Source organism: Pristiophorus japonicus, chromosome 7 (assembly GCF_044704955.1).
Source record: "Pristiophorus japonicus isolate sPriJap1 chromosome 7, sPriJap1.hap1, whole genome shotgun sequence".
Lineage (NCBI taxonomy): Eukaryota > Metazoa > Chordata > Chondrichthyes > Pristiophoridae > Pristiophorus > Pristiophorus japonicus.
Window position 1 is genome coordinate 229,750,115 of NC_091983.1, and position 27,774 is coordinate 229,777,888.

The following is a 27,774-nucleotide window of genomic DNA, read 5'->3' on the forward strand; positions in this document are numbered from 1 at the left end:
CTTTCTTTGTCCCAAAGCTGGACATGGGCCGAGCGGCTGGCGATTACAGAATGAATATTAGCAGCTGCCTGGGCCCCGCGGGGAGTCCGAGAGTCCAGTCCCCACTGACTGCCCATTCCTTCCGGCCTCTCACATCCAGTCGGGCTGGGTGGGCTCCGGCCTCAGTTCCACTTTGCCTTTCCCAGGGGTGGGAGCCGGGGAGGGGAGCGTGTTTTACCGGCGACGCAGTAAACGCTGGATCCTCCTACGGTCTTCGCACCTTCCCGTGAGCAGCCATGGCGCTGGAAGCCGGTCAGAGCGGCGGGCGGCCGTTAGCGGTGGTTAGCAGCGCAGTCAGCGACAGCAGCACCCGGTGTAAGGTGGGGTCCCGCGGAGATTGGGAGACACACCCTCCCACTTCCTCCCCACACTGGCCTTTCTCACACAGGAGCCCGGTGTAGGGAGCGGGGCACACACACCTCCCATTGTCCTCACACACTCCTCCGTTCTCACACCGCGTCAGAAAGTTATCGCACACGCCCGCTGCAAGAGGTCAGAGAAAAGAAAGGTCAGGTCATAGAAACTCTCCCACGTTACAGATTGTTACAACTCTCTCTCACTTTTACAACAACTTGCATTTATATAGCATCTTAAATGTACTAAAACGTCCCAAGGTGCTTCACAGGTTATCAGACAAAATTTAACACCGAGACACAAAAGGAGATATTAGGACAGGGGACCAAAAGCTTGGCCCAAGAAGTAGGGTTTAAGGATTGTCGTATAGGAGGAGCGAGAGGTGGAGAGATTTAGGGAGTGAAATCCAGAGCTTCGGGCCCAGGCAGCTGAAGGCACGGCCCCCAATGGTTGAGCGATTAGAGTCGGGGATATGCAAGAGGACAGAACTGGAGGAGCACAGAGATCGTGGAGGGTTATGCAGCTGGAGGGGGTTACAGAGATAGGGAGAGGTGTAAGGCTGGAGGGGGTTACAGAGATAGGGAGGGATGTAGGGCTGGAGAGGGTTACAGAGATAGGGAGGGGTGTAGGGCTAGAGGGGGTTACAGAGATAGGGAGGGGTGTAGGGCTGGAGGGGGTTACAGAGATAGGGAGGGGTGAAGGGCTGGAGGAGGTAACAGAGATAGGGAGGGGTGTAGAGCTGGAGGGGGTTACAGAGATAGGGAGGGGTGTAGGGCTGGAGCAGGTTACAGAGATAGGGAGGGGTGTAGGGCTGCAAGGGGTTACAGAGATAGGGAAGGGTGTCGGGCTGGAGGAGGTTACAGAAATAGGGAGGGGTGTAGGGCTGGAGGGGGTTACAGAGATAGGGAAGGATGTGGGGCTGGAGGGGGTTACAGAGATAGGGAGGGGTGTAGGGCTGGAGGGGATTACAGAGATAGGGAGTGGTGTAGGGCTGGAGCAGGTTACAGAGATAGGGAGGGGTGTCGGGCTGGAGGGGGTTACAGAGATAGGGAGGGGTGTAGGGCTGGAGGGAGGTTACAGAGATAGGTAGGTATGAGGCCATGGAAGGATTTGAACACAAACATGATAATTTTAAATTTGAGGCATTGCCAGACTGGGAGCCAATGAGGATCAGCGAGCACAGGGGGATGGGTGAACGGGACTTGGTGCAAGTTAGGATGGGATTAAATATTGAGGCAGAGACTGAGGATTAAATTCTGTGTCCAATTATTCTGTCTAATTCTGGGCACATTAGGAAGGATGTCAAGGCCTTGGAGAGGGAGCAGAGAAGATTTACAGGAATGATACTGGGGATGTGGGACTTCAGTTATGTGGAGAGACTGGAAAAGCTGGGATTCTTCTCCTTCGAGCAGAGAAGGTTAAAGGGAGATTTAATAGTGGTGTTCACAATTATGAAAGGTTTTTGATCGAGTAAATAAGTAGAAGATGTTTCCAGGAGCAGGAGGGTCAGGGACCAGAGGTCACAGGTTGAAGGTAATTGGCAAAGGACCAGAGGGGAGATGGGAAGAGTTTATTTATGCAGCGAGTTGTTGTGATCTGGAGTGCGCTGCCTGAAAGGGCGGTGAGAGCAGATTCAATCGTAACTTTCAAAAGGGAATTGGATAAATATTTGAAAAGGAAAGATGTGCAGGTCGATTGGGAAAGAGCAGGGAGTGGAACTAAATGGATCGCTCTTTCAAAGAGCCAGCACAGACCCGATGGGCCAAATGGCCTCCTTCTGTGCTGTCTGATTCTATGACCCGCCCTCACTGAACTCCAGGCCTCCCTTTGTGAGGAGCTGTGCCACTAATTGTGTGGCAGGTGATGGGAGAGTCCAGGGGGATTCACTCACTAAAAGCCTCTGTGTTTCCCCCCACGGTATCTCTGCTATCGGATACTCTGCTGACCCTGACACCCAGAAGCCGGGGCGGAGTGAGGGGAGGGGCTGGTGCTGGAACGGTTACTTACCTCGACAGCCCCTGTGCCAGTTATATCCGGGCAGGCACCTGTCACACTTGGGCCCTGTCGCCCCCTCCTTACAGTCACAATATCCCGTGTCATTACAGCGATGGTGGAGCGAGCCATCAGGGTGACACTCACAGTCTGCAGAAACAAGACAACACACACACTGCACACGGCTGTTCCCAATAAATACAGCGACACAACCTCAGCGACAGGAATGAGTGCGAGCCGGGACAAGGGAGGCTCAGACTGTGGGGGTGAAACAAGTCTCCAACACTTTACAAACAGCTTCAATCCTCCACACACTGACTGCACACGGCCCGTGTTCCACTCCCTGGGGCAACTGCACAGAATTAACGCAGGTTAACAAGGCCAGAAAAAACAAACCAGGTTCATCAATAGAGGATAGAATGCACAAGCACAGAAGTGATGTTAAACTTGTATCGAACCTTGGTTAGACCGCACTTGGAGCACTGGGCACAGTTCTGGTCTCAGTATTATAAAAAGGACATAGAGGCACTGGAGAAGGTACAAAGTAGATTTACAAGGATGATACCAGAACTGAGACGTTGTACCTATCAGGAAAGGCTGACCAGGCTGGGGCTCTTTGCTGGGAAAGAGAAGACTGAGGGGTGACCTGATCGAGGTCTTTAAAATTGTGAAGCGGTTTGATAGGGTGGACGTAGAGAAGATGATTCCACTTGTGGGGAGTCGAAAACTAGGGTCATAAATATAAGATCGTCACTAATAAATCCAATAGGGAATGGAGGAGAAACTTCTTTATCCAGAGAATGGAACTCACTACCACAGGGAGTGATTGAGGCAAATAGTATCGATGCATTTAAGGGGAAGCGAGATAAACACATGAGGGCGAAAGGAATAGAAGGATATGCTGATTGGGTGAGATGAAGAGGTGTGGGAGGAGGCTCGTGTGGAGCATAAACACCGGCATGGAGCGGTTGAGCTGAATGGCCTGTTTCAGTGCTGCACATTCTGTGTAATTGTGTGTGTGGAGAATGGGAGGAGATGAGGAAATGGAGAAAGAGGATTGTTGGTGGACACTGGGGGGGAGGGGTAACATTGAGCAGAGGGAAGCAACGCTGCTACAATGCAGGATGGTCGTTTACCGAGAGTACAAACAACATACAAATTCCTGAAAAACAATGGAGACAGGGAGACGATGATTATATCGTCAAAACACAGAGCTTTCGCTATAACTCAACAAAGCCTGGGACAGGCCTCATCGCTACGGAAAGCCTCGGCCAGGCCTCATTGCTAGGGAAAGCCTACACCAAACCCTCATTGATGGGTTGGATCAGCGCCTCATTGCTGGGGAAAGGGTGGGTTGAGGCCGAGTTGCTGGGAAAAGGTTGGTTCAGGGCCGAGTCACTGGGGAAAGGTTGGGTTGGGGCCTAGTCACTGGGGAAAGGTTCGGTCGGGGCCTGATGGCTGGAGAAAGGTTGGGTCGGGGCCTGGTCGCTGGAGAAAGGTTGGGTCGGGGCCTGGTCGCTGGGCAAAGGTTGGGTTGGGGCCTGGTCACTGGGGAAAGGTTGGGTTGGGGCCTAGTCACTGGGGAAAGGTTGGGTTGGGGCCCAGTCACTGGGGAAAGGTTGGGTCGGGGCCTAGTCACTGGGGAAAGATTGGGTCGGGGTCTAGTCACTGGGGAAAGGTTGGGTTGGGGCCTAGTCGCTGGGGAAAGGTTGGGTTGGGGCCTAGTCACTGGGGAAAGGTTGGGTTGGGGCCTAGACACTGGGGAAAGGTTGGGTTGGGGCCTAGTCACTGGGGAAAGGTTGGGTCGGGGCCTAGTCGCTGGGGAAAGGTTGGGTTGGGGTCTAGTCACTGGGGAAAGATTGGGTCGGGGCCTGGTCGCTGGGGAAAGGTTGGATTGAGGCTGGTCACTGGGGAAAGATTGGGTCGGGGTCTAGTCACTGGGGAAAGGTTGGGTTGGGGTCCAGTCACTGGGGAAAGGTTGGGTCGGGGTCTAGTCACTGGGGAAAGGTTGGGTCGGGGTCTAGTCACTGGGGAAAGGTTGGGTCGGGGTCTAGTCACTGGGGAAAGTTTGGGTCGGGGTCTAGTCACTGGGGAAAGGTTGGATTGAGGCTGGTCACTGGGGAAAGAGGAGCTGATTTCCGACGCGCTTTGCTCAGCCCTATTGAAGGTATTTTCTTTGTTTCTTTATCTTGTTTTGGGCTGAAAGCAGAAGGGTGAAAGAAGGAGAGAGCAGAGATTGTAACAGGAACTGACCTAGGCAAACGTTGTGGTGGTCCAGCTGTGCTGAAGGGTTTCGGTGGTAGCCCAGCCGACATAACTGGCAGTGTCGGCCTCTAGTGTTGTGCTTACAGCTCACGCAAATGGCGGTGGTGAGCAGCTCGAGGTAACTGCACCGGTTCGAATGGCCGAAGCATTCGCAGGCTTGCAGGGAAAAGACAGAGAGTGTAGACGGGACACAGACAGTTTGCAGACTGTGAGAGGGTCACATGCTGCAGGAATGAGAGGTGGGGAGGAAATGGCTGGAATGGGAGGGAGGGAGGGAACACGGAGGCTTTTAGCAGTGAGGGGAAAACATCAGCCTCCTGGCTAGTTACGGTTTGCATTGAATCAGGCAGATGGCAATGGATGGTCCCAATCCCAGGTTTATAGAGTCTGTGCCGGGTTTTACACAGCACTGCCAAGTTAGGGGCCTTTCAACAGTGGTTCAGTGGGCAGCACGCGCGCCTCTGAGTCCGAAGGTCATCGGTTCAAGTCCCATTCCAGAGATTTGAGCCCATAATCCAGACTGACGCTCCCAGTGCAGTACTGAGGGAGCGCTGCAGTGTCGGAGGGGCAGTTCCGAGGGAGCACTGCACTGTTGGAGGGGCAGTACTGAAGGAGTGCTGCACTGTGGGAGGGGCTGTACTAAGGGAATGCTGCACTGCCAGAGGGGCAGAACTGAGGGAGTACTGCACTGTTTGAGGGGCAGTACTGAGGGATTACTGCCCTGCCGGAGGGGCAGTCCTGAAGGAGCAATATATAAATGCAAATCCTTGCTTTCTCCTGTGCTCTGAGCCAGTCGCGGTGTTTGAGAGTTCCTACCTTGCTCTGGGGTCGTGACCTCTAGTGATGAGATTCTTGGCCGTGTGCGACCAAGCTTTGGGTCAGCTGCATGTGTCAGGAGAAATCAGCAATTATTAATCCCAGCTGGAGAACATCTGTACTGTGCGCACACACATCGAGTGGACACTGTCCGGGATGGCAGGAGTATCCGAGAGACAAGCAAACAGACATTTCCATCTCCGCTACACCGCCAATCAGACAGAAACTCACACCGAGACTCGGGAGGAGATATTAGGATAGGTGACCAAAAGCTCGGCCAAAGTGATAGGTTTTAAGGAGATTCTTAAAGGAGCAGAGAGAGAGGGTGTGGAGAGGTTTAGGGAGGGAATTCCAGAGCTTCGGGCCCAGGCAGCTGGAGGCTTGGGAAGGCGTTAGGGATGGAGGAGGTTACAGAGATAGGGAGGGTTGTAGGGTGGGAGGGGGTTATAGAGATAGGGAGGGTTGTAGGATGGGAGGGGGTTACTAGATAGGGAGGGGTGTAGGGCTGGGGGGAGGTTATAGAGATAGGGAGGGGTGTAGGGTGAGAGGGATTTATTGAGATAGGGAGGGCTGCAGGGTGGGAGTGTTTACTGAGAGTGAGGGGTGTAGGGTGGGAAGGGTTGACTGAGATAGGGAGGGGTGGGGCCACGGAGGGATTTGAACGCGAGGATGAGAATTATAAATTGGAGGCGTTGCTGGACCGGGAACCAATGTCGGATCAATCAATCACTCCCCCGGGTCTACTCACTGCCCGGGCTGTCGCTCGAAGTGGATCGATGGATAATTAGTGGGAATCTGGTCCGCGGAGAGATGATTAAATGGGGTGAGGCCGTGACAGGCTGTTATTGTGGGATTTCGGTACATTCGAGTGGGTTGAGGGTTTGAAAGGCAAACTGTGTAATGCCGGATGTGATGGAGTCTCCCTGTTATTATTCAGTGTGACTGAATCCAGCCACAACTCACTCAATAATTCAGCAGAAAATGGAGATTCATCGCCAGACATTAGAACTAGTTTGTCTTTAGTTCAGTTTGTGTCGGTGATGAAGGTTTTGAGTATCGGTTCTGGCTGTACCTGGGCAGGAAAGGAGCAGGTTTGGGGTCAAAGTGTAACATTTCATAGACCCCCAGTCTCGGTCAGTGTGGTGGGTTATGGTCACTCCCGGTCAGTGTGGAGAGTTATGCTCATTCCCGGTCAGTGTGGGGAGTTATGGTCACTCTTGGTCAGTGTGGGGAGTTATGGTCACTCCCGGTCAGTGTGGTGGGTTATGGTCACTCCCGGTCAGTGTGGGGAGTTATGGTCACTTCCGGTCAGTGTGGGGAGTTATGGTCACTCCCGGTCAGTGTGGGGAGTTATGGTCACTCCCGGTCAGTGTGGTGGGTTATGGTCACTCCCGGTCAGTGTGGGGAGTTATGGTCACTCCCGGTCAGTGTGGAGAGTTATGGTCACTCCCGGTCAGTGTGGAGAGTTATGGTCACTCCCGGTCAGTGTGGGGAGTTATGGTCACTCCCGGTCAGTGTGGAGAGTTATGGTCACTCCCGGTCAGTGTGGTGGGTAATAGTCACTCCTGGTCAGTGTGGAGAGTTATGGTCACTCTCGGTCAGTGTGGAGAGTTATGGTCACTCCCGGTCAGTGTGGTGGGTTATGGTCACTCCTGGTCAGTGTGGAGAGTTATGGTCACTCCCGGTCAGTGTGGTGGGTTATGGTCACTCCCGGTCAGTGTGGTGGGTTATGGTCACTCCCGGTCAGTGTGGAGAGTTATGGTCACTCTTGGTCAGTGTGGAGAGTTATGTTCACTCCCGGTCAGTGTGGGGAGTTATGGTCACTCCCGGTCAGTGTGGTGGGTTATGGTCACTCCCGGTCAGTGTGGGGAGTTATGGTCACTTCCGGTCAGTGTGGGGAGTTATGGTCACTCCCGGTCAGTGTGGGGAGTTATGGTCACTCCCGGTCAGTGTGGTGGGTTATGGTCACTCCCGGTCAGTGTGGGGAGTTATGGTCACTCCCGGTCAGTGTGGAGAGTTATGGTCACTCCCGGTCAGTGTGGAGAGTTATGGTCACTCCCGGTCAGTGTGGGGAGTTATGGTCACTCCCGGTCAGTGTGGAGAGTTATGGTCACTCCCGGTCAGTGTGGTGGGTAATAGTCACTCCTGGTCAGTGTGGAGAGTTATGGTCACTCTCGGTCAGTGTGGAGAGTTATGGTCACTCCCGGTCAGTGTGGTGGGTTATGGTCACTCCTGGTCAGTGTGGAGAGTTATGGTCACTCCCGGTCAGTGTGGTGGGTTATGGTCACTCCCGGTCAGTGTGGTGGGTTATGGTCACTCCCGGTCAGTGTGGAGAGTTATGGTCACTCTTGGTCAGTGTGGAGAGTTATGTTCACTCCCGGTCAGTGTGGGGAGTTATGGTCACTCTCGGTCAGTGTGGTGGGTTATGGTCACTTCCGGTCAGTGTGGAGAGTTATGGTCACTCCCTTTCAGTATGGGGAGTTATGGTCACTCCCAGTCAGTGTGGGGAGTTATGGTCGCTCCCGGTCAGTGTGGAGAGTTTTGGTCGCTCCCGGTCAGTGTGGGGTGTTATGGTCACTCTGCTCCTGGTCAGTGTGGGGAGTTATGGTCACTCCCAGTCAGTGTGGGGAGTTACGGTCACTCCCGGTCAGTGTGGAGAGTTATGGTCACTCCCAGTCAGTGTGGGGAGTTATGGTCACTCCCGGTCAGTGTGGGGAGTTATGTTCACTCCCAGTCAGTATGGGGAGTTATGGTCACTCTGCTCCCGGTCAGTCTGGGTGTTGGTTCGGGGTTGCGATATGGCGGATGGTTTGGAATGACATGGACAGCATGCGAAGGGTTAAATAAATGGGAACAAGTTGATGTAAGATCCAGGAACAAAGCGGAACAGATTGAGGCCGAGACACTCACCCAGTTCCCATTCCTGTATCTGGGATAACGGGATTACAACAGGTCCCCATTGATCTCGGCCTCAGCCACCATATGGCTTTCTACAAATCTTCCCTCCACTTCTCACTGAACATTCTCACTGAGACAGTGTTAAGAAGCATTTTCATCTCAGCTGAGATGTGGGTCATATATATTACATCTTCCCTGCTTCATATCTGCTGCACCGCTCGAGGAGATTATACTTTACTCCATAGATGCACGGACAAGCAGACTCCTGATCCCAGCCCTGCTCACACATACACCTCCTCACACCTTCACCTGTTCACACCTTCACCTGCTCACACTCAGCCCCTGCTCATACCCAGCCCCCGCTCACACTCGGCCTCTGCTCACACCTACACCTATTCCTCGCTCAGTGAGTGATGAGGGAGGTTTGAGGGAAGCGGATCATTCCCGATACAGAAATGGGCTCTGGGTCAGCAGGTCACAGGTCAGAGAGCATAGGTCCTACTTACGGCCACTCGCCACGGGGTCAGGGAGGCCTGGAGAGGGAAACGGAAACAGAATTATAGAGACGTCTGATTAACAATCTTTATCGATAAACACATTAACACAACCCATCACACGGAGTGTTCATCAGATCGATGTCAGTCAAACTCACGAACAAGGAACTGATGGGGGATTTGCGTGCTGCATCCTCTGAGAGCTCACACCAGCCCTGTGTGAGACCAGGTGGAGTTGCAAAAGTGCTCCCGGAAGGTAGTACATGGGGACGCTCCCACTACGTGCGATTAGTGTGTAAGTACGCAGGGTTAATACGTAAGGCCATCAGTGGTCACACACACCCCTTCCCCATTGCCCAGTTAGCTCACTATCTGGATATTGATCTCTGGACATTCCACACACAGCAGGCCACAGATGTCCCTCACAACCTTCACTTCCTGATCTGCTTCAGATATTGATTACACAGAGGCTTATTCTCCTCTCACCCTCCCCAGCTGTTCCCCAGATGTTCATCCAGCTGTGAACATTCCATTCTCACATCAGTCTGCACCTCACTGCTGGCTCTGTATGTGTGGGTGTCCGGAGTGAGGTTTCAGCAAATTCAACCCCTGCGGCTATGACAACCTCACCCTCTACATAATGCCAGCGATCCCCCTCGCTCACTGACCCCGACATTACATTGATAGAGGGCTTCAAAATGAGGAAGGGTTTTGATGGAGTGAATAAGGAGAAACTGTTTGCAGGGGCAGGAGGATGGGTAACCCAAGGACACAGATTGAAGGTGATTGGCCAAAGACCCAGAGGGAGATGAGGATTATTTTTATGCAGCGAGTTGTTGTGGTCTGGAATGCGCTACCTGAAAGGGCGATGGGAGCAGATTCAATCATAACTTTCAAAAGGGAGTAGGATAAATACTTGAAAAGGCAACATTTGCAGGTCCATGGGGAAAGAGCAGGGAGTGGGACTAATTGGATAATCTTTCTTTCATTTTTATTTCCTTTTCTAGATTTCTTCCATTCTCTTTCTCACTTTCCTTTTCTCTCTCTTCTTCTCCCTTACTTTCCATCTCTCATTCTCAGTTACTTACTCTGCTTCTCTCTCTCCCTCTTTCTCACATTCTCTATTTCTCTGTTTCCCACTTTCTCACTTTTTGTTTGTTCTCTTTCATTCTTTATTTCTCTCTTTCTCTGTCTACACACCCCTCTCTCTCCCTCCGTCTCTCTTTCTCTCCCCCCTTTTTCGCTCCCTCCCTCTGCCCTGCTCTCTCTCTCTCCCCTCTTCCTCTCTCCCCTCTCCCTCTCTCTCTCCACCCCCTCCCCCTATTCCCTCCTCACTCCGCCCCGCCTCCCTCAGTGTGGAGCTGTGGGCACGGACCCTATCTCTGTCCCTGGCTCTGTCCAATTTCCCGCTGTGAGTCTCTGTTCCCACATGAACACAATGACAAAGATGGGTGGGTTGTATTTTGGAGTCGGTGCGTTGCCGAGAGTTGGGCTGAGAATGAAATGTGAAGGGATACTGGTGCCGGCACTGGGCCGGGCCGGAGCAGCTCTGGTTACTCACAGACATTGGCCGTCCCTTTGGGGATTGGGAGGTACGAGCCCGCTCTCCACGCTCGGCCTTGAAAGCCTTTCTTGCATCTCCCGCAGTCCGGCCCCGTGGTGTTGTGCTCACACTCGCAACTCAGCTTCCTCTTCTCCCAGATACAGTTGTTGGCGTGAAGATTGCACTTACACCTGGCAAAAAACAACAGCAAGCTGGTTTCAAATAAGCTGAGCAGCCGGGTTAGACTGGGGACTGGCCGCTCCGCGAGTCCGCTCTCCCTTTCCCAGCTTCGCTCTGCAAACAGCAACATTTTTCTCCCACTTATTGCCTTTCAACCCAGGCGGCGGGTCAGTTTCTGGGTGTGTTTCCGCTGATTGACGATCAGATTCTGGGCAGCAACAAGAACACGTTAGGAGAGAGTTTCTGATCAGCTCCGGCCTTCCAGGCCCCTCAAAGGAAGAGCTTGCATTTATAGAGCGCCTCGCACAAGTTATTTCTTTACAACAACACCTGCAACTGCAACAACAACTTGCATTTATAAAGTGCCTTTAACTAGTAAAACGTCCCAAGGTGCTTCACAGGAGCATAAATCAGATAAACTGACACGAGCGACATAAGGAGATATTTGGACAGGTGACCAAAAGCTTAGTCTAAGAGGTCGGTTTTAGGAGCGTCTTAAAGGAGGAGAGAGAGGTAGAGAGGGAGATGTTCAGGGAGGGAATTCTAGAGCTCAGGGCCCAGGCAGCTGAAGGCATGGCCACCAATGGTGGGGCGAAGGGAGTGGGGGATGGACAAGAGGCCTGTGGTGGAGGAGAGCAGAGATCTCGGAGGGCTGTTCCTGGTGTTGGAGGAGAGCAGAGATCTCGGAGGGCTGTAGGGTGGGAGGTGGTTACAGAGATAGGGAGGGGGAGAGGCCATGGAGGGATTTTTAGACAAGGATGAGATTTTGTTGTTGTTGTGGTTCAGTAAATGCGATTTGAAAAGGCCCAAAGTGCTGTGACGGTCTCTGTACCGTGAAGCGTGAGAACGCTGGTCTCGGTGACTCTGTGCTAACAGCATCGAGCCGCTGTTTAACTCACTGCGAGGGTGAAGCTTCACAATCCGCAGATTGTACGTTGCACATTCAGCAAATTGTCAGTTCTGGGCACTGTTTGCTGAACTAAGCAGATACCCAGACAGTTCCTTGGAGTCACATTAACGGCAGTGTAAACATTTTACTGCTCCTGTTCTCCAATTAGTGTCTGAAGATTGTCCTCGGCTAAAAGCTGGATCAAGCCTCCCAGAAGCTGAGTGTGGAATAATGAGGGAATGGCTCCGAGCCCTGGAGATTGTGTAATGTGAAAATGGGAACTCACCAACCCAGACTGAATATAGATCCAACACGAAGGAAGCCTTCAGTCACAATCATTCCTCAAATCAGGAAGGGCTTGGATCAAGAAAATGGGGAGCAACTGTTTCCAGTGGCAGGAGGGTCAGGGACCAGAGGTCACAGGTTGAAGGTAATTGGTAAAAGACTCAGAGGGGAGATGAGGAGAGTTTATTTACGCAGCGAGTTGTTGTGATCTGGAATGTGCTGCCTGAAAGGGCGGTGGGAGCAGATTTAATCGTAACTTTCAGAAGGGAATTGGATAAATACTCAAGGGCAAGATTTGCAGGGCTATGGGGAAAGAGCGGGGAGTGGGACGAATTGGATATCTCTTTCAAAGACCGGCACAGGCCCGATGGTCTGAATGGCCTCCCCCTGTGTTGTGTGATCCTCTCACTCTCTGAATCCTGATCAGACTGGAGCTCGGCAGTGTTGAGAGTAAAGGGACAGATTCTGCTCGCTCCGTGCTGCTCGATTGGCTGAACACTGAGCAGGAACTCGCTGACTCATCGCCAGCCAGCCAGCAGGACTGTGAAAGCTCGTTAATGGGCCCATCACCAGGGGCAGTGAGAGCTGGCACAATGCTGGTCTGTGCCCACTGTCGCAGGGCCATTCAGGGAAGCTCAAACACCCAACACAGGGGCAGCTGGCGGTGCCCAGTGGGCCGGGGGAGGGATCCTCATCTATCGCTGTCAAACCTCCCCAGTTACCCAGCGTTCACATAGGAACAGGAGGAGGCCATTCAGCCCCTCGAGCCTGCTCCGCCATTCAATGGGATCATGGCTGATCTGTGACCTAACTCCATTCACCCGCCTTTGCACCATATCCCTCAATACCATTGGCAAATAAAATCTATTAATCTCAGATTTAAAATTAACAATTGGTCTTGCATCAACTGCGATTTGCGGAAGAGAGTTCCAAACTTCTACCACCCTTTGTGTGTAGAAGTGTTTCCTAATTTGACTCCTGAAAGATCTGGCTCTAATTTTTAGACTTTTCTCCCTACTCCTAGAATCCCCAACCAGGGAAATAGTTTCTCTCTATCTACCCTTTCAGTTCCCCTTCGTATCTTGAAAACTTCAATCAAATCACCTTCTAAATTCTCGGGAACACAACCCTAGTTTGTGTAATCGCTCCTCGTAATTAGATGTTGGCCCTGATGGACTGCACTTCAGGTGTTCATTGAGATTGTGTGTCAGATGTTAACTCCGATATAGTGCCCTCCAGATGAGAACTGATAAGAGTGCCATGCCAGATGTTATCCCTGATAAAGTATCCCAGATGTAAGCTCTGATAGGGAACACCAGATATTTGCCCTGATGGAGTATCACCAAGTTGATAGACTATCCCCCAGATGGTGGCCCTGCGAATGCTCCCACATGTTGGTTCTGATACAGTGCCCCCAGATGTTGACACTGAGCTCCCCCAGATGTTGACCCTGTGAGTGCCCTCCCAGATGTTGGTCGCGTGAGTTACCCCCAGATGGCGACCATGAATGCCCCAGATGTTGGCCCTGTAAGTGCCCCCCCAGATGTTGTCCCAATGAGTTAACCCCAGATGTAGTCCCTGTGAGGTACCCCCAGATGTTGGTCCTGAGTGCCCCAGATGTTGGCCATGTGAGTGCCCCCAGATGTTGTCCCTGTGAGTACCCCAGATGTTGGCCGTGTGAGTGCCCCCAGATGTTGTCCCTGTGAGTGCCCCCAGAACGTGGCCGTGTGATTGCCCCAGATGTTGTTCCTGTGAGTGCCCCAGATGTTGGCCTGACACGGCACCCCCCGGGTGTGAAGTGTGGGGTCTGCGACTCTGGCCAGAAGGGGCAAGGAGCTCTCACCGGCCACGAATGTCCAGGTTGGAGATGGCGTAGAAGTATTTGGAGAGGTTGTGCTGGTTAACACTGGTGGCCCCAGTGGCCGGCCGGAGCAGCCTGACCCGCAGGTCGGTCAGGGTGAAGAAGTCCCTCAGCTCCTTGGTGGTGTCCAGCTGGCCGTACAGCGAGGCCATGTCCTGGAGACGGGGCCCCCCGAACAGGGCAAAACGCTCCTGGATCTCGAAGCGGACCATCTTGTCCACCTTCCACACGTAACCCCTGGAATACTCCTCCGTGCAGATGATGTCCAGCATCGAGGCCGGGCTCAGATCCCGGGCGCTTCTCGGCTCCATCCCGAAGGAGGTGAGGCAGTCGGCCGCGTAGAACTGGTAGGGTTGCCACGTCCGGCCGTGGTCCAGAGACTTCTCCAGGACCATCTGCTCCGGCCGGCCTGACTCGAAGGTGATGACTATGTCCTCGGTCAGCTCAATGGTCTTGCCCCAGGACAGAGTGATGTTGATCAGGAGGGGCTCGGGGAAACTCCTCCAGGAGACGCTTTGCCAAAAGGTGTTGGGAATCCGCCCCTCGTCATCCAGCATCAGCTCGGGCGGGTGTGCGAGCTCGCGCGTGTGAGCATCACACTCGTTGTTGCACATGTACGGGTTCTCCTGGAAACAGAGACGGAACAACATGGGTTAGATACAGAGTAAAGCTCCCTCTACACTGTCCCATCAAACACTCCCAGGGCAGGTACAGCACGGGTTAGATACAGAGTAAAGCTCCCTCTACACTGTCCCATCAAACACTCCCAGGGCAGGTACAATACGGGTTAGAGACAGAATAAAGCTCTGCACTGTCCCATCAAACACTCCCAGGGCAGGTACAGTACAGGTTTGATACAGAGTAAAGCTCCCTCTACACTGTCCCATCAAACATTCCCAGGGCAGGTACAGTACAGGTTAGATACAGAGTAAAGCTCCCTCTACACTGTCCAATCAAACACTCCCAGGATAGGTACAGCACGGGTTAACTAAAACCACAGGTCTGGACGGAACACTTTGTGCTTTTTAAATGAATCTGGGGAAGAAATAGCAGAGGCACATATTTATTAATTAGTTAGAAAAAGGTGTCATACCCGAGGACTGGAAGATAGCTAACGTAATACTTATATTTAAGAAGGGAGATAGAACATGTCCAGAGAACTGTAAACCTGTCAACTTAATATCGGTGGTAGGAGAAATAATGGAATCCTTACTAAAGGAGAATATAGAAGAACATTTAGAGAGCAAAAGTATAATAATGAATAGTCAGCATGGAGTTCAAAAGGGAAAGTCTTGCTTGACCAACCTCATTGCATTCTCTGAAGAGGTAACAGAGAGAGCAGACAAGGGTAATGCAGTAGATATAATTTATCCAGATTTCCAAAAGAGCTTCGATAAGGGACCACATAATAGACGAATGAATAAGGTCAGAGAATGCAGAGTCAGGGAGCCAGTAGCAGAATGGATAGCTCGCTGGCTTCAGGACATAAAGCAGAGAGTAGGGGTAAAGGGCAGCTATTCAGAATGTCAGAAGGTAGAAAGTGGGATCTCCTCATCTCCCCTCTGGTACTTTCACCAATCACCTTCAATCTGTGCCCTCTGGTTACCGACCCTCCTGCCACTGGAAACAGTGTCTCCTTATTGACTCAATCAAAAACCCTTCATGATTTTGAACACCTGTATTAAATCTCCCCTTAACCTTCTCAGCTCTGAGGAGAAAATCGCAGCTTCTCCAGAGTCTCCACATAACTGAAGTCCCTCATCCCTGGGACCATTCCAGTAAATCTCGTCTGCTCCTTCTCCAAGGCCTTGACATCCTTCCTAAAGTGTGGTGCCCAGAATTAGACACAATTCTCCCGCTGGGCTCTGCCTCCACCACCCTTTCAGGCAGTGCATTCCAGATCCTAACCACTCACTGCGCAAAAACAATTTTCCTCATGTCGCCTTTGGTTCTTTTGTCAATCACCTTAAATATGTGTCCTCTGGTTCTCGAGCCTTCCGTCAATGGGAACAGTTTCTCTCTATCTACTCTGTCTAAACCCCTCATGACCATGAACACCTGTATTAAATCTCCCCTTAACCTTCTCTGCTGTAAGGAGAACAATCCCAGCTTCTCCAGTCTCTCCCTGGAACTGAAACCCCCATCCCTGGGACCAGGAACGAGCCCCAGCCTGTTCAGCCTTTCCCCAAAATTAGATCCTCTCAGTTCCCCAATCATTCTTGGGAATCGTTATGAGCAAAATAAAATGGACTGTAAAGAGACCAGGGAGCTGATATTTGGACAGATTTCTGACATGACGACATTTTGGACGTTTTCTTTGTTTAGATTTTCCAAAGTTCATGTTCAGTGAAAGAATCTCCGACCTCCGACCTTCAGAGATGGGAAATGAGTCTCACTGCAGCTGTCTGTTTGGGTTAGAGAGAGAGAGAGAAACGACGAGAGTTTTGTGAGCGGAATGATTGACGGGAACTTGTCTTTTTATCGTCTATTGTTAAAACAATCCCTTATTTGTGCTCAGGCCTTACCCCTGGGCTCTGTGTGTCGGACCCTCGCCCAGCCTGTGGGCCTAATGATGCTTTACCTCAGGCTGGTTTGTGAGGGAGCAGTCGGAGGTGGCAGGGCTCCCTCGGGGTCACTTCAGGTCATTGACCTTCCGCGGTGAAGCAGCGATGGACACAGTGGCAGCTCCACATGTTGTGATCTGGAATGCGCTGCCTGAAAGGGCGATGGCAGCAGATTCAATCGGGAATTGGAGAAATACCTGTAGGGGAAAGATTTACAGGGCTGTGGGGAAAGAGCGGGGAGTGGGGTTAATTGGGTAACACTTTCAAAGAGCCGACACAGGCACGATGGGCCGAATGGACTCCTTCTGTGCTGTATCATTCTATGATGCTGTGATTCTCAGTCGGGACACTGTGTGACTCGAGGGGAACTTGGAGGTGATGGTGTTCCCAGGCATCTGCTGCCCTCATCCTTCTAGATGCTGGAGGTGGCGGGTTTGGGAGGTGCTGCTGAAGAAGCCTTGGCGAGTTGCTGCAGTGCATCCTGTGGATCGGACACACTGCGACTCTACCTGACATCGGCAACACAGAATCAGCCCGACATCCTTTTCCAAATAATCAGACAGTTCACCTGTAACATCCTCATCCCCAGCAAGTGGCTGTTGCAGCAATCAATAAAACTAATGTGTGTGATAAAGATGGAGAGCGCGGCAATATACAGAGATCATAGAAATTAATGAATCTACAACCGTCACAGCATCGACTAAAGGCAGTGACTAAAGCCGCATATTGGATTGGTTATTTTTAATACTCGATGTAGAAGGAATGGGGTAACATTAGTACCACAATCCTAAAGCTGTGTAATGAATAAAGGAACGGTGCAGATGTGACGTGCTCCTGAATTGCCGTGTCCTCGGGACATAATTAACAGCACCGTGCCCCAGCGCTACAACTGACCTCCGACTGCTCCGTCACTGTGTGTCCCAGGCCGTGGTCTTTGTTGGTGAAGGCACCATAAATGTTCAGGCTCAGGTCACCAGCCATGCCCGGCCCATCCAAACCTCACTCACCTTCTGGTTCCCGACTCAGCCTCACCCCTCCTCACACTACCCTTTCACAAGACTTCAGCCTCATCCCTAATCTGAGGTCCTTCTCACCTCATCCCACCGTTCACACATGCACTGTGAGCAGCCACGCAGATTCAAATGCACGTTTACACACATCCACACAGCAGCAACTATTCAACTATGGAAGACACATGTGGCACACGATGAGCTGCACACTCACTCACACCTTCTTGTGCTTCTTACTGCAGGTGAAACTAGCTCAAACAGGAGAGAGCAGCAGTGCACCGGTGGAGGGGAGCCTGACATAGAAGCCCTCAGTGACATGGAGGAGCGAGTGTCCATCCCCATGGGCACACCAGTTGGTGCGGTAGTGGCCGGAGTAGCAGTGCCCCCTGTGGACCGTGACGGTATGTGAATGCCCTTTGGCATTTCTGTGAGATCCTTGACCCTTGACAGCAAACGCCGTCCACTTCGACTGACGGGGAAGATGATGAGGAAGGTGAGGAAAGTGTGGTGCCTATGAGGGTCCCTCATCAGTTGCACCGAGTGGGGACACCACCTTGGTGGAAGAGCCAACATTCCTGGGCTTTGAAGAGCCTGAGGCTCCTGAATCCAGTAGCCTGTAGCAGCGCCCAGAGCGAGGGGAAGCTCGGGGGCCATCTCCCCGGACAGTGAGTCGACCCATCAATCCTGCTCAGAGACAGTCAGACGTGGACCTGGACTTGGAGGCTATGTCCAGAGAGTCCATGCAAATGCACTGCGAGCCAATGGGTGTATTAGAGAAGGTCCCGCAGAGCATGGATACACCTGCCCTGAGGTTGGGGGAGACCGCCTCAAGCATTGTCCCTGCCTCTCAGCAGTTCAATGAACCCATCCTTGCCCATTTACAGAGGGAGATGGACTCAACCAGCGACAGTGGAGTCGCAGAGGGGAGAGCACGTGCCATGGTTGATGTGGCAGCAGCTATCGCATCACAGACCCAAGCCACGCAAGGTCTTTGTGATGTGATACTGTCAATGATTGTGGCAACAACTCTCAGAACGCTGCGTTTGAGACTCAGGCTGTCCTGAGTCACTCGCAGAGTGATGCCATGCAAACACTGACTGCTGCCATCCTCTCTGTTCCCCACAGTCCAACGGGGAGGTAACGGTGCCGAAGCAGGCCAGTAATCTGCGCTCCCACATATTGCTCCAGATGTTGAGGCTCCGCCCTGGGGGAGTGGCAGTGGGCTGTGGGAAATGGAACGTGTTGTCTTTGCACAAGATGACAGCATTCTGGCTCCCACCGCTGCCACTCTGCCTTTGCACCTGCTGCGGTCTACACACCAGCCAACCTAGACTGCTGCCGCCGATGCTGAGGTGGTGCAGTCTGCAGCCGGGCCTTCCAGGCCCAGAGCTGGTCCAATGTATCCTACTCGGCCATCTGTAGTGTCTGTATTACACACACTGCAGCCCTCAAGCAGCCTTGCTGCAGGCACTGAGGCAACATTGAGGAGGAGCAGGAGGTGTGGGAGGGGGTTAAGGTAAGGGGTAGCAAATGCCAGAGCTAGTCTCAATAAAAACTTTGGCCACAATGGACTGATGGCCTCATCCTGTAAATATGTTTGTCACGATCTGGTTGCAGTTTTTGAGGCCTGCTATTGTTGTAAGTGTATGTGCCTAATATGGCACATGGGTACTGTTGTGGAATGACAAATGGCAGGGGCCTGTGTACAGATATTGTTGAGGTTGATTGTGTGTTATGGTGTTTCAAGGGGCTGTTGTTAAATGTTTATTAGTTGCTGGTCAGGGGTTGTGTTGTGTTGTTGGAGAACCGATGTATGATGAGCCGCTGATATGTGGCCCTTGTATCGGGAGCAGTGCCACGGTGTCTCCTCCGTGGCTGCTGCACCTCCTCCTCTGGCTGGCCAGTCGGGGCCTCGCCAGGCTCCTGTTCCTCTTTCTCCTCCTCCTGAGTTGGGGCTGCACTCCCCGCTGGTAAGGCCTGGGCCCTCATGATGGCCAAGTTGTGCAACATGCAGCACACCACAATGAATAGCGACACCTGTTGAGGGAAGTATTGAAGGCTGCCTCCAGAGTGGTCCAGGCTTCGGAAACGCTGCTTGAGCACCCCTATTGTCTGCTCGATGTTGTTGTGAGTGGCCGCATCTTGGATCTTTGGATCAAGACCGCTCAAAATGGAGGAGAAGCATCCGAGAAGGCGACGAACACATCGAGTCTCTTTGCTGGGAGGATGCGGAAGCCAAGTACAAACAGCAGAAGGAACGTACGACAACCCAAGCACCCCACCCACCCGTCCCTCTAACCACCATCTACCCCACCTGTGACAGAGACTGTGGATCTCACATTGGTCTCATCAGTCACCTGACAACTCATTTTAATGTGGAAGCAAGTCATCCTCAACTCCGGGGGACTGCCTAAGAAGAAGAGAAGAATTAAACCTCACCATACAGCCCAGGGAGAGAGAGACACAACGGGCTCCTGCTGTGTGTGGCTGCATCAACGCAGGAAGGGAAGATACTTCAATATAAGGATTATGTATTACAGAAACTGCTCCTGCAACACTGGAGCATAAACGGAGCATCTTATGAATCATTGTTCCTTCTACAAATCCACTCATTCCTTGACATTTATTTCAGGCTTTAAGTGTTGCTGTCTCGGATTTACACTGTGTGGTGTGACGAAGAGCCTGTCGTTATCACTAACTAAACCACTCACTATCAGCACGGTTCAGTCCCCTGGTTAATGATGTTAATTAGTGTATTATTGAGCACAGAAGTTAGTAGCTCCATAAAGTGTAATCCCGCAGATTGCTGTCACTTCCCATCACCCAGTAATCAGGCCCTTTGTTGGAGTTAATGTTTGAGCAGAGTTGCTCAGTTAACAGCATTTAGTGGGCCAGTACTGAGCTGAAAGATTACGTCAGATTACATATAGGATTACATATAGGATTACATAGAATATACGGCAGGGAAACAGGCCATTCGGCCCAACCAGTCCATGCCGGTGTTTCTGCTCCACTCGAGCCTCCTCCCGTCTTTCCTCATCTAAATCTATCCACAACCCTCTATTCCCGTCTCCCTCATAAGCTTGTCTAGCATCTCTTAATGCATCTACACTATTCGCTTTAACCACTCCCTGTTGGAGCATGTTCCACATTCTCACCACTCTTTGGGTACAGACGTTTCTTCTGAATTCCCTATTGGATTTCTTGGTTTTCTCTGTATCAACTCTATCAAGGTTGGCATGCAGTTACGCAGGTACGGATAAGAAAGCAAATGGCATGTTGGCCTGCATAGCGAGGAGATTTGAGTACAGGGGCAGGGAGGTGTTGCTACAGTTGTACAGGGCCTTGGTGAGGCCACACCTGGAGTATTGTGCACAGTTTTGGTCTCCTAACTTGAGGAAGGACATTCTTGCTATTGAGGGAGGGCAGCGAAGGTTCACCAGACTGATTCCCGGGATGGCGGGGACTGACCTATCAAGAAAGACTGGATCAACTGGGCTTGTATTCACTGGAGTTCAGAAGAATGAGAGGGGACCTCATAGAAACGTTTAAAATTCTGATGGGTTTAGACAGGTTAGATGCAGGAAGAATGTTCCCAATGTTGGGGAAGTCCAGAACCAGGGGTCACAGTCGAAGGATAAGAGGTAAGCCATTTAGGACCGAGATGAGGAGAAACTTCTTCACCCAGAGAGTGGTGAACCTGTGGAATTCTCTACCACAGAAAGTTGTTGAGGCCAATTCACTAAATATATTCAAAAAGGAGTTAGATGAAGTCCTTACTACTAGGGGGATCAAGGGGTATGGCAAGAAGGCAGGAATGGGGTACTGAAGTTGCATGTTCAGCCATGAACTCATTGAATGGCGGTGCAGGCTCGAAGGGCCGAATAGCCTACTCCTGCACCTATTTTCTATGTTTCTATGTTTCTATCAAAACCTTGCATAATTTCAAAGATCTTCATTAGATCACCCCTCAGCATTCTGCTTTCAAGAGAAAAGTGACCCAGCCTGGTCATCCTTTCCTAATATGTATACCCTCTCATTTCTGGTATCATCCATCTCCCCACGGCCCACAGTGGGTCAGGGAGAGGGTCCATCTCCCCACGGCCCACAGTGGGTCAGGGAGAGAGTCTTCTCCCCACGGCCCACAGTGGATCAGGGAGAGGGTCCATCTCCCCACGGCCCACAGTGGGTCAGGGAGAGGGTCCTCTCCCCACGGCCCACATTGGGTCAGGGAGAGGGTCCTTTCCCCACGGCCCACAGTGGATCAGGGAGAGGGTCCATCTCCCCACGGCCCACAGTGGGTCAGGGAGAGAGTCCTCTCCCCACGGCCCACAGTGGGTCAGGGAGAGGGTCCATCTCCCCACGGCCCACAGTGGGTCAGGGAGAGGTTCCTCTCCCCACAGCCCACAGTGGGTCAGGGAGAGGTTCCTCTTCCCACAGCCCACAGTGGGTCAGGGAGAGGGTCCATCTCCCCATGGCCCACAGTGGGTCAGGGAGAGGGTCCATCTCCCCACGGCCCACAGTGGGTCAGGGAGAGCTTCCTCTCCCCACGGCCCACAGTGGGTCAGGGAGAGGTTCCTCTCCCCACGGCCCACAGTGGGTCAGGGAGAGGTTCCTCTCCCCACAGCCCACAGTGGGTCAGGGAGAGAGTCCTCTCCCCACGGCCCACAGTGGGTCAGGGAGAGGGTCCATCTCCCCACGGCCCACAGTGGGTCAGGGACAGGGTCCATCTCCCCACGGCCCACAGTGGGTCAGGGAGAGGGTCCATCTCCCCACGGCCCACAGTGGGTCAGGGAGAGGGTCCTCTCCCCACGGCCCACAGTGGGTCAGGGAGAGGGTCCATCTCCCCACGGCCCACAGTGGGTCAGGGAGAGGGTCCATCTCCCCACGGCCCACAGTGGGTCAGGGAGAGGGTCCTCTCCCCACGGCACACAGTGGGTCAGGGAGAGGGTCCTCTCCCCACGGCCCACAGCTCAGGGAGAGGGTCCTCTCCCCACGGCACACAGTGGGTCAGGGAGAGGGTCCTCTCCCCACGGCCCACAGTGGGTCAGGGAGAGGGTCCATCTCCCCACGGCCCACAATGGGTCAGGGAGAGGTTCCTCTCCCCACGGCCCACAGTGGGTCAGGGAGAGGTTCCTCTCCCCACGGCCCACAGTGGGTCAGGGAGAGGTTCCTCTCCCCACGGCCCACAGTGGGTCAGGGAGAGGTTCCTCTCCCCACAGCCCACAGTGGGTCAGGGAGAGGTTCCTCTCCCCACGGCCCACAGTGGGTCAGGGAGAGGTTCCTCTCCCCACGGCCCACAGTGGGTCAGGGAGAGGTTCCTCTCCCCACAGCCCACAGTGGGTCAGGGAGAGGTTCCTCTCCCCACGGCCCACAGTGGGTCAGGGAGAGGGTCCTCTCCCCACGGCCCACAGTGGGTCAGGGAGAGGGTCCATCCCCCCACGGCCCACAGCTCAGGGAGATTGCCGTGAAATCCAACTGGTTCAGTAATGTCCTTTAGGGAAGGAAACCTGCCTCTGTAACCTGCCCGGGCCTATATGTGACTCCAGGCCCACATCAACGTGGTTGACTATTAATGACCCTCTGAAGTGGCCGAGCGAGACACTCAGTTTGTATCAAACCCGCTTCCAGAGGATCAAGAAGGCGGCCCACCCCCACCTTCTCAGGGCACCAGGGGATGGGCAATAAATGCCGGCCGTATCAGCGATGCCCAAATCCCCAGAATTAATTTAATAAAGGAACAGCGGTTTTAAGTCAACACCTTGCCAGGGAGCTCAATAGGATTCTACACTTTGGAATTTAATTATAAAGAACGTGAGCCGGCAGAAATGAATGTTTGTTCAAGTTAATGAAACCCAGAACTCTGCACCTGGTGTTTGTGTCTAAACATTTCAGCAATGAGAAGACCAGAGGGAGGTTTCAGAGAAAGAAACCAGACTGGGGAAAGATTGAGAATCTGCAGCAAATCTTCAACCAGCTGTGGTGTAATCCCACATTATTGACCGGCCTGTGTCGATCGGCTCTTATAGACAGGGTCAGGGGTCAGTCAGTCAGTGCCACAACAACAGTAAATTATTCTTCAAACATTCTCCTATCTGAGCTGCTAAAGTGAGTGGAACATTGTCAGAGAGCAGTGCAGTGAGGGAGCTCTGATCCAGGAATCAAGAGACTGGGAAAGTTTAATGTGCAGCCGGTTTACTGGGGACAGTGGGCAGTGAGTGAGATATTGGGCAGGCGGAGGATTCATGGGGATAAAGTCTATGGCCTCAGGTTTATTCCACTTCCTGTAGGCCTCTCCCAAACCCTCGATTTCCCATCTGAGTAATAAAGGTTTAGTCCCAGACCCAATAGAATGGACTGCGATATTACAAAGAGAATGTTTGGCTCGTTCTGACTGAAATCCCATCTGCTGCTCGCATCTGCTGAAAATAAACTCCCTTAAAACAGGGGAAATATCACAGAATCTCACAGCACGGAAGGCCATTCGGCCCATCGTGCCTGTACCCACTCTTTGAGGAGCTGTTTGAACCTGCTTCAACTAAACTCCCTTAAAACAGGGAAAAATATACTTGATAAATTTGAGAAAAAGGATAAATTTGCAAGGCTATGGGGAAAGAGCAGGGAGTGGGACTAATTGGATCGCTCTCTCAAAGAGCCGGCACAGGCACGATGGGCCAATAGCATCCTGCTGTGCTGTGAGATTGTGTGAACAGCTGGCAGGGGAACGGATACAGATGTTAACAATCCCGAGAGGAAACTCTTTTTGGAGTTTATCTGAAAAACATAAAACATTAAACCGTGCCACCCGACCTGGATGACACACCAGACATTTACAAGGCCCTTTTTTTTCTTTTTTGTGGTTTTTTTTTGTGTTTTTCTTTTTTTTTTTTTTTTGGGCACTAAAATCACATTGATCAGACACAATCTCCAGGCACCAGTTTACAATCAGTTCAAACTCAGCTTACAGAAATTACCCAGAAACTCCACGTTAACATTCACCAGCTGTCACCACTCGCTGGGATTTCCAGAATTGGTGATCGGATTCAGAAATAATTAGCTGTCAGACTTTTACCCGAGCAAGGCACAGACTGTGTTTCTACAGAAGTGGTGACGATTCTCCCTTTAATTTGACTGTTCGAGCTAACCTCATAACACAGTCCCTCACCCCCTCACCCCTGGTCACACTGTGTCACTGTGCCCCGTGTCCCATTTCTTACTCCCCTCACCCCCGGTCACACAGTGTCCCTGTGCCCCATGTCCCATCTCTCTCTCCCCTCACCCCTGGTCACACTGTGTCACTGTGTCCCATGTCCCATCTCTCTCTCCCCTCACCCCCGGTCACACTGTGTCCCTGTGCCCCATGTCCCATCTCGCCCCTACAATGGTCCACAAGTGGAAGGCAATAATCATCTCCAACAAGCCAGAGTCCAACTACCTCTCCATGACATTCAAACGGCGTTACCATTGTCGGATCCCCCACTATCAGCATCCTGGGGATCACCATTGACCAGAAACTTAACTGGACCAGCCACATAAATACTGTGGTACAAGAGCAGGTCAGAGGCGAGTATTCTGCGGCGACTGTCTCACCTCCTGACTCCCCAAAGCCTTTCCACCACCTACAAGGCACAAGTCAGGCGGGTGATGGAATACTCTCCAATTGCCTGGATGACTGCAGCTCCAACAATACGCAAGAAGCTTCACACCATCCCGGACAAAGCAGCCCATCCACCACCTTAAACATTCTCTCCCTCCACCACCGGCGTACCGTGGCTGCAGTGTTTACCATCTACAAGATGCACTGCAGCAACTCACCAAGACTTCTTCGGCAGCACCTCACAAACCCATGGCCTCCATGGGAACACCACCACCTCCACGTTCCCCTCCAAGTTACACCGCATCCTGATTGGGAAATATATTCAATGTTCCTTCATTGTCACTGGGTCAAAATCCTGAACTCCCTTCCTAATAGCACTGTGGGAGTACCTTCACCACACGGACTGCAGCGGTTCAAGAAGATGGCTCATCACCACCTTCGCAAGGGCAATTAGGGATGGGCAATAAATGCCGGCCTTGCCAGCGACGCCCACATCCCAGGAACAAATAAAAAACTGAAGGATGTGCCTGGGACTGAGTCTCCCAGCAGGACCGGCAGTATCTCCCTCTGCCCAGTCTCAAAGCCCATGGAGGGATTGGAAGTGCGGTTCTGTGGATTACTGGTCCAGTCACAGAAGCCCTGCACCACCGTGCCCCGGTACATTCGATCACAGCAGTTTATGACCAGGAATTCGTGTCTTTGCACCAAGGTTACAGCCACAGTCTGAATACATTCTCACCCTGGAGTCTTTCCGTCTCACTCACAGTCAACACACAATCAGGGAACACAAGTTCAGGAGTCGGGACACATCGGGAAAGAAGGAGCGAGTACACCTGTCAAAAACTGTTACATATTAAAAAATGCAAACTATGAGATAACGGCCGATAAATTCAGCCGCGTTTTTATCGGTGAAAGAAAAATGATTGCGATTTCAAAAAGTCCTTCATTGTCTGTGAAGCACTTTGGGACGTCCTGAGGTGTGAAACTGAGACAGTAACATCTAGTGTGGTCTCACTGGGTCCGGGCCCTGTTTCACACACAGCTCCCACAGTGGGATATGGGACAGATGGAAGATTTACCTCAAAGACTCGTAATATTTTTACAACAGATTACTAATTGAGCTGGAGAATAATGCCCTCTGATGAACTGCATGTTCTGCAATAAATTATACATTTTCAATTATTGCTGAAACGTACGGCTGATTATTAAACCAGGCGTTTCCCCTCGAACAATGATGTAGGAACCAATTATCCTGAGGAGATGATTCACTCAACAAGAGCATCATTAATATTTAGAAACAGGCTTGAATTTACATCTCAAGGACATATTCCTCACTGGGGATATTGGGCAGGGCTCAGACACAATGGGACATATTCCACACTGGAGATATTGGGCAGGGCTCAGACACAATGGGACATATTCCCCACTGGGGATATTGGGCAGGGCTCAGACAAAATGGGACATATTCCCCACTGAGGATATTGGGCAGGGGTCAGACACAGGGGTCAGGAGCTCCAGGGAGTGTTTATAAACATTCGAACTCCCTCCTCACATCTATTACCGTGTCTAATTTTACAAACACTGCCACCCCTTATGGTGAGTCACTGGGAAGCAGCGAGTTTTGTGGTTTTCGTGTCCTGACCTTTCCTGTTCAGCCCAGCAGTTTTACATCTCCTCACAGTTCCACGAAATGCAACTTATCAGATTGTTATTCCATCCCCATATCTCCTCCTTCACCAAGCCCGCCTACTTTCACCTCCGTGATATCGTCTGTCTCTGCCACTGGCTCAGAGCTGTCCAGTTAGTCCCACTCTCCTACTCCTTCCCCATAGCCCTGTCCATTTCTCCTTTCCCAGTATTTATCCAATTCCCTTTTGAATGTTATTCTTGAATCTCCTTCCACCTCCCTTTCAGGCAGCACATTCCTGATCATAAAAACTCGCTGCATTAAAACATTCTCCTCATCTCCCCCCTTGGCTTTTTTGCCAATTATCTGAAATCTGTGTCCTCTGGTTACTGGCCCTCCTGCCATATGAAACAGTGTCTCCTTATTTACTCTTTCAAAACCCTTCATGATTTTAAACACCTCATCAAATCTCCCCTTAACCTTCTCTGCTCTGAGGAGAACAATCCCAGCTTCTCCAGTCTCTTCACATAACTGAAGTCCCTCATCCCTGGAAACATTCCAGTAAATCTCCTCTGCACCCTCTCCAAGGCCTTGTCATCCTTCCTAAAGTGTGGTGCCCAGAATTGGACACAATACTCCAGCTGGGGCCTAACCAATGATATATAAAGGTTCACCATGACTCCCTTGCTTTTGCACTCGATGCCTCTGTTAATGAAGCAAATGTAGGAGTTTGGATGGAATTCACTTTGATAAAGGCCGTTCAGTGAGCGTCCATTCACAGCGCGACACACAACAGAGGCTGTCTCAGAAAGGCTTCTACTCACCAGCGTGCAGTACATCTCGGGGGTCTCTCCACACGTACTGTCGGAGGGATCCAAGCTGACCTTCAGTGACCTGGTGAGCAGGGTGACCTCGGGCTGGCAGGCCATGTAATCCCAACTCATGGCCTGGTCCCAGTGAAGCTGGGCCTTACACAGGTCGTAGTGACCCCAGGACGGGAAGTGCTGCGCGGCGAGAGACAGGGCTGCCCAAAGGGCCTGAAGGGGCAACAAACCGGACAGACGCATTGCTCCGACTGGACCACGCTCAGAGAGGGGCCATCTCGGTCCGTCTGTGGATGATTCAGTGAGTCCCCGCTCCGACTGGACGTGCTCACAGAGGGGCGATCTCGGTGCGTGCAAATGTTACAGGTGTTGGGATTGCAGATGTTTTCCCAGTGTTGGTGCCGGTGTTCCAGGTATCGGGATTCCAGCTGTTTTCCCAGTGTTGGTGAAGATCTTTTAGGTGTTGAGCTTTCAGCTATTTTCCCGGTGTTGATGCAGATGTTCCAGGTGTCAGGATTCCAACTGTTTTCCCAGTG

The 27,774-nt window shown here is 52.0% G+C and overlaps 1 protein-coding gene across 1 annotated transcript; it reads right to left on the bottom strand.

The window, feature by feature from the left end:
• Positions 1–292: 292 nt before the first annotated feature.
• Positions 293–27,623, bottom strand: LOC139266951 (netrin-G1-like). Its single transcript, XM_070884590.1, has 7 exons — positions 27,239–27,623; positions 13,599–14,242; positions 10,416–10,592; positions 9,285–9,304; positions 4,639–4,806; positions 2,401–2,535; positions 293–522 (listed from the first exon to the last, which is right to left on the bottom strand). The coding sequence occupies exons 1-7, from the start codon at positions 27,479–27,481 to the stop codon at positions 293–295; spliced, it is 1,617 nt and encodes a 538-aa protein (XP_070740691.1). The 5' UTR covers positions 27,482–27,623.
• Positions 27,624–27,774: the final 151 nt, after the last annotated feature.